Here is a 12743-nt window from a genome sequence, read left to right as displayed (position 1 = left end):
AGACAATAAAATTCAAAGTAAGCTTTTGTTCGCGGTTTTAACCAAAATAAAGTATTAAGACCAAAAAGATTTATACTAAAAAGGTACGTAATTAATTATCCAAGTTTAAGCATCTCAAAATTCAATCTCAAAAGGTACTTTAAAGATTCTTGTACTCAAAAAATTCTGTCCAAAATCAACAAAAGACTCGTTAATGCTCAAAGTTAAATAAAAAGTGTTCATGAAGTATCATCGAGTGTAGAAAAAGTTTTTTGAAAAGGCTTCTTCGAGGAAGCCTTAATAAGAAAGAATGAAAAATTTTCATCTGTATCGAATGGGACAAAAAAGAAGGAAATTGAAAAAAAAAAAAAACTGAAGAAATCTTCTTAATGCGTCATACAGAAGGAGGTATGAGATAAATTATTAGCGTTCTTGCACCCTCATTTAAACCCTTTTTATTTCAGATGTGAACGAAGAACGGAAAGGTGTTTGGGATCATTTTCCTTTTTTACTTTTTTTTGGTGAAATTAATATACAAGTTAGTGCTTAATTGGGCGAATTGGAAGCATTTTGTGTGATTTGATGAACTAATTGAATGGAAAATTTTAATGAGATTTAAAATGTTTTGAATTTAACGGTTTTTGTTAAGGATTTTTTGAAATTTTTCAAATGACAATTTAAACATTTTTAAGTTTTGAGAGATGGGAGTTGTGCAGGTGTTTGAATGCAAGATTGTTGAACCTGTTCTGTGTTTCAAAATTGATAGTTAGACGTCACAACATACCCAAAAAGCACACGACTTGAACAATTCGGAAAAACATTTTCCCTAGACCAGCATAATTTTAAAATGGAGTTGAATTTTGATGAATTTGACTCAAAGGAGAGAGTCTTGACAGCCTCCGGAAACTATGTATTTTCAGAATTTTTGATACCTTGTGTCTTTCGGGATAGATGAGGGAGTAAACCCGAGCGGACAAAGAACCGTTTGAACTAATCATCTACTAAACATTAACTTGCCCGTGACTAGTCATAACGTATTTATTATAATAAATTATGGACAACTTATTTAGACACTTTAACAGGACTGACAACTTATTTTTGGTATATCTGCAGGTACGGCTTTTGACCTATTCATTCATTTGTTCAGAATACGTCTTCATATTGTGTAGACACAATTCTACACATATTGTGTAGAAGTTCTTAGAGGCTCTTGGGAGGACGTTCTTGGGAGAAGCGGTAGGGATGGTAAAAAGTCAATTTTTTCGCTCTACTTAGCAGGTAAACGTCCCCAGACAGAATAGATATCAAAATATCTCGTGGATTATGTCAATCTCAATCCCAACATGATCTCAAGAATTCATCAAAGTCTAGACATCATGAGTCATTATTACTTGACGTATTCAATCAAAGTCATTACCCAAAATGACCGGCCAAAAACCAATTTTCTCACAAAAAACAGCCGCCCCAAAAAAATGTGATAAAAAAATTGTAATTTTATTGTATGAAACCTTATTTTGGATAATTTTGTTGCTACCTTCCCATAAATATCCTAAAGCTGTTGATAATTTTATTCTTATTATTATTATTGATATTATTAAAATGTGAATACCTGATAGGAAATTAAAATTACCTCAGAATCCTCTAAATGCAAAGCACTAAACCTTTCATCACTGCTGTATGTTGTTAACCCAACTGTCAATAGGTGATAGTCCTTTCTTCGAATCCATGAGATGGTCTTCAGGGCAGATATGGAATGAGACAAAATAGAGATGATAAGTTGGGACAATATAATATAAATGTGTATATCCAATTTTTTTTTTGTTGATTCTCAGCTGCCTGAAAATTACAGCAATTTTCTTTCATTCTCTTTTTTTTTTTGTTATACAACATTGTGACATATAATGGGTAGATCATAAAAAAGATGAGCCATAAAAATAAAAAAAAGGAGGGACATTGTTGGCAGACGAGAGAAATTCATTAATTCATTGATTTTGTCGTTTTTTTTGTGGACAAATTTAGTTTTGATGTTGGATAATGGAGTGAGACAGGATGATAAACACAACAATTTAATCAAACTAAATGCCTGTTTAGGTATATGTGATTGTACTCACATGTACCTTACAGGCAAAGAGACCGCTTTTAGGTACCGTGGTGGTATTTCTGTACCATGAAAGCATGCTATTTGCCTGTTTGGGTCGGTTCTTTTTCTTTTGATAATCTCTGAAGAATTTAAAATCATTTTACTTCTTCTTTGCAATTTTGTGATTTTCTGATGATTTATTGATGTAGTTCACGAGAATTGATACATTGATGGACAATTGGAATGAATACTTAAAATCAATCGTTAATCTGTAAAGCACAAATTGAAAAAGTCTGTTCCAGACCAGAGTAAAGTCAGATTTACCGTAGATTTAAGACTAAATTGGCACAACGGCTGTATTCATGCTACATATACCGGCTATTTTGGCTTCATGTTTCATTCAGCTTTGAAACTAAGGCTGATAGCTTGCTAGGCCAGCACAGCCTATAAAACCAGTGCCAGTTTGTCTCTGCTTTAATAAACGACCTCTCAATACGAGAAGGGAGGTCTGCTACAAAGCTGAAATACAAGGCTACATATGTTGCGCATTTACACACCTTCGAGAGGCAGTGTAGCATTTGGTATTGGTAATTGGCAAAGGACAGCCATCTTCAGACAAACCAAAGATCACAATTAATCTGTTCGATAAGTGAAATAAGTAAGTAAATATATATACCATTCAGGCATACACCATACCAATTGCAATCTTCCGTGATTTACATCAATAGACACAATATCCCTCTGAAGAGACTTTTTCTAAGAATTCATGCAGCTATAAACTGCTATAAACAATATGCCATTAAATAAGCTTCTTCATCCTCAATTTGACTGTGAATCTTCCAAATAAAGCATAAAAAGTCGCTTCAAAACTCCAAAATCTTCTTAACATCTTTCAAAACTATTTACTAACCCCATGACAAACCCTTTCACATCTACCTTAATTCCATGTGCCTTTTTATTTCTATTTTCACAAAACGAAAGCTCCATCAAGTTTCATTCAACCAATCGATTTTAATAAAAATTTACAGTCACTTGATTTAGGCCTTTGATGTATGGTCGTTTATGCCCTTTTTTACATCCCTCAGCGTCTATATGTCAGCATGACTATAATGATTGTGATGAAATTGAGGACATAGTGAGTTTATATATATAAAATTTTTATTCATGAATGTGTCACACAATAACAAAAAGTTGTTATGTCATGAAAACGAGCAAAAAAAGGGGAAATAAAGGCAAGAGGAATCTGTACAAGCAGCAAGTGAACTTGTGACTTTTTAAAAGAAAATTCAAATTATGTAAAGAAAATTTTTATTTTTGTCCTAAAAATAAAAAAACATTTTTGTGTGGATTTGACTCACTTTACTCGATTATTGGATGGAAAAGTGGAACTGAATGAAAATGATGAGTCATTTATTGAGTGTCGGATGGAGCAAGAAGCATAATGCGATTTTTTTTTCATGAGATTCTTCCCTAAAAGGAACTTCCTATGTCGTGTGTAGATTGAAATAAATTTCATATCATGTATGCATGCACATTATATGAATTTTAATCAGTGGAAGTGATGAAAGAAAGAAAAAAAAATTGAAAATAAATTTAATTTAACTTTTACTCTCTCTCAACTTTTTTACTCATGTGTGTGCAAAGTAAATGAAATTCATGAAAGGAATAGATTTTTTTTTCTCTGTAATGAAATTTTTTTTTACGGATAAACTTCTGAGAATTTTTGAAGTTTTGAATGAATATTGATATCTCTTTTTTATTAAATTCTTATTTACATCTCACCCCCAACTCACGTGGGATGAACATTGATTGACTTAAAGAGTGACTGACTTAAAAAGTAGCGTAAAAATTTCAATGGAAGATGGAAGTTTAAACTCGTTTAAGAGTTTTGCTTCATTCCCGAGCGACACAAATTATGTGGAGACATCTATATGAATTTCATTCATTGTATTTAGCTTCGAAATGACTGTCAAACGGAACCTTGCGTCGAATGAGAGTATTACGTATTCTAAATCCCAAACAAGACAAATGAATCGGGAAAGCAGAAGTCTGACTCCGAAAATGACCACATGTCAAGTGTTATCCCCTAATAACTCAAAATAAATCGATGGTACCTGAGCTATGTGTCGGGATAGGTACGTTAAAAGATAGAATAACTGACTATCCAAATCAGCTCATCTGAAGGGTGGCTGCCACACATCCAACCACTTTCGAAATCAAATTATTCAAATAAAGTAGCTTAAGGTCGATCGACAAATGATGAAGGCTTCGCTAGATAACTTTGAAGTCTTCCATTTTGTTTACCTCGTTTAGCGAAACCTTAAAAGCTCCATTCATTTGAGCCGCTCGAAAATATATGTCTTGTTCCTAAAACTTTCTACTCACACAAAAAAAATTAAATTTTTATTAACATTCCCTAGATTCATTTAAGGCATCAAAGCACAGACACCATAGAAACAAGATGACTAAATATCAACTTAAACATGTTATTAATATTTTCAAAATATTCTCTCACTAAACACCCACATAAAAGAGCCATTTAAATTTACTTGTACAAAATATTTCCATTATAATAATCACAAGCATATCTACTGCTTCACAATATGAGACAGAAGGCAGTCATAAAATTTCTAAAAAAAAGCTTAATATAGAGGAAAAAAGCTCCGAGCATAAAGAAGTTTTCATTAAAAAAATTTTCTGTTTTTCATCACATTCACTTCATAATTTATGTAGCAAAAATGTTTCCCCAGCAATTGTCATTGTAAGTTGAATAACCTTGAGTCTACATTCCATATTATTCGCCAAATAAATATCAGTCAGTCCCTTTCTGCTTCAAATCCGTATGATTAATTAGCATAAAATTTCCGTCTATTTTGGTTCATTCAATATAGGACTTGAATAAAAAAGAGTCTTTGTTGGGATTCAGTCAGTGAGGGAGAGATTGTGGCTTTGTATTTTGTTCTAAAAACTGTTTTTAAAAGGGAAAATTTAATTCCTCACTTCACGACTTTGGACTTGAATTTTAGCAAAGTTTTAGCTTAAAATACAGTTTTATTGATATTAAGCTCTAAATTACTTGTGAGCACGTTGAAATAAAACACAATTTCCCCTAAATTACCCTCTAAAACCAGATAATCTCAAATTTAAAAAATACAAAATGGCGGGCTTTCCTAAACACTTTTAAGCTCACTTTTACCATAATATTTCTGGCTCCCACTTTATAATCATTAAAGCTCATAAATTTATCTATAATGGATCATTATTCAAGTCTCTTGCTCATAAAAGCTAGCTCAATTTAACAAAATAACACAAACATACACACAAAAAGACTGCCGGCAAAAAGGAAAAAGAAATCCGCAAAATCGATTTTTTTTTTATTTTATTTATTTTTTATTCATCCATAATTCGCTTATTGCTTTGAACTTTAACGTCGTTTGTCAAGTAAACAATCTACAGAGAGGATGCGATGATATTCAATCGGTTCAATAAATTCTCGTGTGACAATTCCAATAATATTGAATGACTTTATTTACATTCTGGGAAATTAGAAGAAAAAGATTATAAATATTTTATAAGTAATGTAGACGTTATGGATAGGGGTTACTAATGCTTCGGTTTCGAGGAATTCGACGGGTTTGAGAAATTTTCGAAACTGAATCTGAGAACAAGACAGAGACTGCAGAGTAATTCTTCGAAGTCTGGGTTTCGTCAAATTTCAATGAACGAGACTGTGAATTCTTAGACTTATTATCGAGAAAACTAAGTTATAGATGTGAAAATCTTGTTAGACACATGAAATGGATTCATATACTTATGATGCCGGTGGTAATATCATCTTTGGTTAGTAATCAGGGGAACAAACAACCCAATTATAATTTACTCATTATAAAAGGTGTGATACTTAATATCACAACTAATCGCGTCGGTTAATCGCTTCAAATCTTGATTGGCGTAAACCTCGCATGGTACAGGATTCAAATCAAATCCGACACCAGGTCAGAATCACCCTGGCCTGATGAAGCATTTTCGATCAATTATCCGATTAGTGATTTTCGGAGAGTTCTAACCGTGACGTCTGTTTTCGACTTATTTTCACAGTGTTTTTCACTGAGAAATTCACCACATTGTGCAGTTCCCATAAAAGAGTGGGTCATACAACCGGAAGAGCAGACTCAATCCCTACAATTAAGAGTTATTTACTCAAGGTATCTATAATTTATCATCCATAAATCTATTCCTACAGGCATGTAAACAAACGCCATTTTTTTCAGTGTTTAATGCAATAAATCCTTCCCTGACTCTTAATAAAATTATGAAATATTCCGAGAATATATCTTACTTTATAACCCACTTCTCCTAAATTATCCTGCTGGATGCTTTATCCACAGATAAAAATTGAGCCCTTTACAAATAAATCAAGTGAATTTTTTGATGAGGCAAGAATCCTTGAAAATATTTATATCCCTTTCCATTATTCCTTCTTATTTCCCACATTTTCTCAAGAATTGATGATATTCTTTTCCGGATTTATCACAAACGAGACAGATGACACCCTATTTTTCTAAAAAGTATCATCTTGTTATCGTAACAATGGAATTCCTTCAGGTGAAATAAAAAAAGGTAAATATAATATGAAAAATAACTTGGTATTTTGAGAGTATAAATCGTAATTGAATTTCAGTATAAATTTGCATCATTTGAGCATTCAATCGAGCAGCTATTTTAATATATTCATTCTTCATTTGGATGTGGGAAGGAAGGAGGAAATCAGTTTTCAATTTTTTATAACAATATTCTTTGAATTACAAAACATACATTGTGAAAAATACTCAAATTGACACATTATTTCCGATTAGCTTGAAGTTGATTCGTGGGAGTATTGCACCATATTGATAAAATTCATTATTTGATATTTTGATATCGATATTTTTCAATGTATAGTAACAAAATCCACCAATTTGGTATGAATTGGGCAAAATTGTAAACAAGAATCCCACTGGAGAATAGATCAAACCTACATAGTATTTGTATTGAAATTCATGGACTGTTTGCATAAATTTTGGAATTTAAATGGTTGTGGGTGAAAGCAAAGTTTATTAGATGCGGAACAATGACTAATCCTTCTTTTAATTGACCCTAACAGACAAAGAGCATGCTTTCATGGAGAAAGGACACTACGGTATCTAAAAGTAGTCTCTTTGTCTGTTAGGGTTGGTGGATATATTAATGAAATTTTGATCATTTAGGTACATACTTTCGGAAGTTTTGTGACTTTTTACACAAGCTAGCAAATGAACGAATATGAACGGACTTAATGAAAATTTTGGGCAGTTAGATGCCTTTCTGGTCAAATAGGTAAGAAGGTTGACTCAAATACCCATCTGAAAGTCATGAGTTCGAATCTAGAAATATTCAAATTTGTCATTTTTCGATAGGTTAGATACATTGACTGCTTATTGTTTGAGATCAAGCAATGATTGAGACCTCTGGAAAACGTTTGATTAAAGAACGCGTCAGGAATTTGAAGTGTACCAGGATAAATTGATACAAGAGCTACAAGATTGCCTTAAAATTGAAATATTGTCAGAATGGACTTGAAGTTATCACGTCTCCTCCACAGAAGATTGAAACGAGTACCAAGAATCAAATTAAATTTCCCACATTCCAAAGCTTGTTGGAGGCTTAATCAAGTCAGAAACATTGATATATACGGAATTTCAACTCTTCACAATTCCTAACTGATAAAGAGAATTCCTTTTTAGTAGGAACAATATCATGAAATCATGCTATTGTATATGATAAACTGCTCCTTTCAGAATATTCAAACTTCCAAATTCACCCTCTTCCGACCAAACAGTCTGATCCGCTAATTCATTTTGAAAATACTCATGCTTGTTTAAATTCCAACAAAAAGCAATCAAAAGCAAACAAATTACCAATATTTCAATGCCTTTTATTACAATTCAATCATCTACAAAAGGACCAAAACTTAAAGCACTTATCAAACCATTAAAAAGTCATCACTTAATTCGCCCATCCAAAAATCCATCACCGACTTTATGTTAATTCTTCAGTCATCCCCACCCTCTGATAAATGTTTATTTTGTATATCACAGAAAATCATTCGGATGTTCTCTTTTTTTGTGCTGTTTTCCTTTCGTCTTAAATTTCCTCCCCACCCAACAACAAAAATAGCAAAAGAAATCAGACATATAAAGCCTTAAATCACATATATATATAGAAACACACAATGATGCAGAAAAGAAGAAAATATCATTTATCCGCCAACGATTTTCATCCCCGGAAATTGATTTTTTTTCTTCTACGAACGTTTTCCATTTCATTTCAATTGAAATCAATATTTCCTTTCTAATCACATTCAATTTCTAATGACTTCTGGTCGCCTCTGAATGTTTACTGTAGACGTTTTCCTTTTTTTGCGGTTTGTAGACCAATGGCAGCAACATAAAAAGGAGGGAAAACAAAAAAAAATTGCCATACTATATATTATAGTTCACTCAAAAGTTCCTTAGGTCGTTTGTGTAAATTCCTGATATCAATAAATAATCCTCAAGTCCATTGGGCAAATGGTCATAAATCCATTTCATACCATTCCTCCCACTCTTTTTTTAACCACTATGGAATAAGGAATTTAAGAGTACTGTCCTGAAATTGGCTGCTATAACAACCTCACTGTGTTGTATAGTCTGTGTGTAGCATATCCATAGTAAGATGTAAAAAAAATAAATATTTTTTCAAATACAACTTGTTGAACTTCTTTACACCAACCACAATCCCCACAGTGCATTTACATTTTTCGTCCACTATCTCCATCTCATTCACTCTCTAATAATTCATCGTCAACGGTTGTTCTACATCATTTTCATCATCATCATCATCATCATTGGCTTTAGGCATAATTTAAACAGTTTTAAAAAGTTTATTATGTGGCATGATAGATTGTATGTCCTGCTGTATATAACAGCGTAAGGTGAAATGATTGGAATGTTAAAGTATGTAGGTTAAGTGTAATAAATTTTGGATGACGTCAAGGGGGATGGAAACTTTTATTGGATGTAATAAGCACACATTACGTGATAATTTTGCTTATTAGGTGTAGTAGTTGTAGGCATTAATGGAATTGGAATGTTTTTTTGCAGTTTTAGTTAAGTTTGTTCCTACTTGCTGAATCTAAAACTGTAGTTCCAAGTTTTCCAAAAATGTGTTTTTGAGGTGGAAATTGAAATACGACAGGTTTTGGAAAATTGATTTTTGTTAGATTCTTTAGAAATCATATGACATTGTTTTCCAAACTTTGTTCCGGGGCTTACTTTGGCATACTGTGTGCCGCGACATTCTCTACAAATGCCGTATGAGGTTTCATTCATGGTTTACCACCAAGATATGCCGTTTCACAACAAAGTTTGGATAGTTTAGACATTGGTCTATAACTTTGAACTTTTTCTATTTTGGGCTAATTCGAGAAAAAAATGGGGCACACCTGTGGCTTTCAATGCACACTATTGTGCTGCGACGCATAGGTCGTTCATTACTGGTCTAGTTAGTGGTTTGTCATAGCCAATTATAATATCAATCAGTCAGAATAGATAGTCATTGGAAACACTGTCTATGATCAAGTAAATATTAAAAATTGACAAACGGTAGGCAGCAAAAAATTCAGTTTCAGACATTATATAAGAATAGTCTTGGATTAAAATTGATCTGTACAACCAGCGAAGTAGTCAACCCCAGATACAGATCACTTCAATTTTTAATCCATAACTTCAGGTCTGAAGCCTTTGTCGAACTGTACAATGCTTGCAAGAAATGCAAGGCTACGCATCTAAAGCGACGGAATTGTAGGCCAAGCTCTTGCTTGAGGAAAGATTTGATTAGAATTGAAAAGACAAACACATCAGCCAACATAATGTCCCCCTAAATAGCAATTTACAGTACACTAAAAATAATATTTTTAATAAATTACAATAATTGTTAACTCACCGTTCCATCTCCAGGATTGTGTACTGTACACGGGAGTTCAACGATTGATCCCACTTGTGCAGTGATATTTGTAAAATTCGACGTACTAAAGGACGTTTCAATACTTGTCTCATTAATTGATTGATTTTGACTAGTGCTATTATTATTGTTGTTATTATTACTTGTTAAATTATTTGATTTTAATCCATCACTTAAACTACTACCACTAATCGTATGCTTAACATTTTTTATTAAATTTAAATTTTTACTAGAATCACTTATGGAATTTGGCACTGAAAAATTTCCACTGGACGATGTTGATGTTAATTTATCTCTATCAAATATGCGCGTCTGATTTTGCTCGACCCTTTTTGGAATAATTAAGAAGCCTAGTAGAGCAGAGTTACAATTTTTTTTTGTGGTGATAAGCATAATGGGTTGATTTAATAATGTCAAAAAATGGAGCAACAAAGAAAAGAAAGAAAAAAATGATTGATTAAGCATTAATATTGGATATAAAAAAGTTTCATCTCCCATTTCTTTCTTCTTCCTTCTTTTTTCAACGTTTTACTTCATTGCACATCTGAATTTTTTAATTATCTTATCATCATTACGATGAAAAAAACATAAAATAATAATAATTATTGACAACTCTTGTGCTTCTCCCATTTTCCTTCCCCATTAATGCTTCTTCGCATTTCGCTCAAGTCAAGCATAAAAATTGATTTCATCAGCAAGAATTATTAATTATGAACTTTAATTATGATCTGAACTTCTTGTGAGGCTTTAAGGTTAAGAATATTCTTGAACAGCACAATGCCCGAGAGGCATAAATGAAGAAGGCTAACCTAGCAGGCAAAGCGCATGCATTCAAGTTTGCTGAGTATGCTGAGAACACGCTCATGAGTATGCTTTCTAATATAGCAATGTAGAGCAAGCTCTTGAAAGAATGCACAATGTCTGTTAGGGTTCGTGATACCAAATGGAAGCCACCTTCTTACGGAGGCTGTTTTTAGTAAAAAAAGGTTCAGAGGAGCCTCAAAGGCTCCATAGCCGAGCTTTATTCATTTGTGTCACTAGGAAAAAATTCTTTTGGGATCCGTTAAGTCGTCTAATATGACGCGAAGTTGCACGGATGGCTGATTTTGACTCCTTTTTTATGACAAATCTCTGAATTGAACTACTCGGGATCATTACTTCTTAATTTGATATTTTCATTTGTGAATCAAACTTGAGTTCTTGATTGAAGACATTCAATGCTTTATATTAAGATTATTTTGATTTATATTCATATGGGAATCATTTGATTTATTTCGCATTTATTATGAATTAATTCAAAATGCGTATTTTCAAAATTCAGTAGATTGAAATTTATTAATATGAATAAAATTTGATATTATTTGAATAAGTAAATTTAATATAATTGTAGAAGGATTTAAACTGAATTATGAATGTGAACATAATGAAAATAATTTAACATTTGTGATAAATAATTGAGATTATATGTCCTTCAATGTCTCTGCTTTTAATCAAAATAAGATGATGGGAATGTTGCCGAGCTTACATTCCTTTGAAATAAATCTTTCTCAATGTTACTATAGAATAGTGGTGAGCAACATTGTATGTTTTAAGATACACTTTAAACCTAGAAATCAACCAATAAAGTAAGTCTGTTCAAAATTGTATTGATTGAGCTGAAGGTCTTTTCGAATTTCAAAAAAAGTGCCATTGCCAGAAAAATTGCAGGAGTAAAGGATTTTTCTATGGCATACCAGTGTCTTGCGGCACAACAGTTGAATTACAGAAGCTCTTAATGGCTCTTAATTATCAAAAATGAGTGTCAAGTGTGTCCACTCTTAAAACTTCTCAAATCAATTTCACAAAAGTCAGATCTTCTAAATCTCTTAATAATTAAAGTTATATAATTCCATCAACTGAACTAAACTTTAAAAAAACATAAAATTTTCATAAAATTAAATCGATGCCCACTTTTAATTCACTCGATTCAATATAATTAAGTAGCAATCAAAACTTTAATTGAAAACCAAGTGTAAATATTTATATTGGTTTCATACAGGAATTCCCAATCATGTTCTGATAAATAAAATTGATGAAAATATAAATTAATTAAATTAAAGATCAACATAAAATATGTTGTACAATAAATACATATTATTTTAATAAATTGTTGAGTTTATTGATTGTCTGTGGAAGTTTATTTTTTCGTAAAGTCGATAGTAAATAAGAGTATCAATTTGTGGAAATATTGAAATTATGATCGTTTAATATTTTAATATTCCAGAAATTTGTTAGGATTTACAAAACAGCTTGATTATATTGGACATAAAAGTTTTGCAACAATTTAATACGTTGACATGAACAAAATCATCTAAATTCATATAAAATGTAACAATCCCGAGCGACACAAATGAAGAAGATTCAGCCACGGAGCATTTTATGTCCCGATAAAGAAGCCAAATAGCAACCACATGAAGACCAAATGACAGCTACGTGAAGACCAAATGACACTCATATGGAGACCAAATGACAGTCATATCGACACCAAATGACAGTCATATGGAGGTCAAAAAGCAGCCATGTTGCGACCAAATGGAGGCGCCTTCCATTTGGTGCCTATAAAAAAGCTTCTGCGCCTCTCGTGTACGCCTTAACATGAAAACTCATATAAATATATAAAAGCTCA

The 12743-nt window shown here is 32.3% G+C and overlaps 1 protein-coding gene across 5 annotated transcripts in view; it reads right to left on the bottom strand.

The window, feature by feature from the left end:
* The window catches only part of LOC139089159 (cell adhesion molecule CEACAM2-like), a 45496-nt gene that overhangs the window by 7856 nt on the left and 24897 nt on the right, over positions 1 to 12743 (bottom strand). For all 5 annotated transcript variants that reach the window (XM_070638608.1, XM_070638607.1, XM_070638610.1 and 2 more), the window contains exons 4-5: positions 10061 to 10428; positions 1610 to 1714 (exon numbers count right to left, since the gene is read on the bottom strand). In XM_070638608.1, coding sequence (XP_070494709.1) covers positions 1610 to 1714; positions 10061 to 10428 — 473 coding nt within the window. The remainder of the gene's footprint in view (positions 1 to 1609; positions 1715 to 10060; positions 10429 to 12743) is intronic.

The sequence above is a fragment of the Chironomus tepperi genome, unplaced genomic scaffold (genome assembly GCF_022539635.2).
Source record: "Chironomus tepperi strain 1889 unplaced genomic scaffold, CSIRO-AGI_Ctep_v1 contig_175, whole genome shotgun sequence".
Taxonomy (NCBI): Eukaryota; Metazoa; Arthropoda; class Insecta; order Diptera; family Chironomidae; genus Chironomus; species Chironomus tepperi.
The sequence above is the reverse complement of the archived record's forward strand: the minus strand, read 5'-3'. Positions and strand labels throughout refer to the sequence as shown.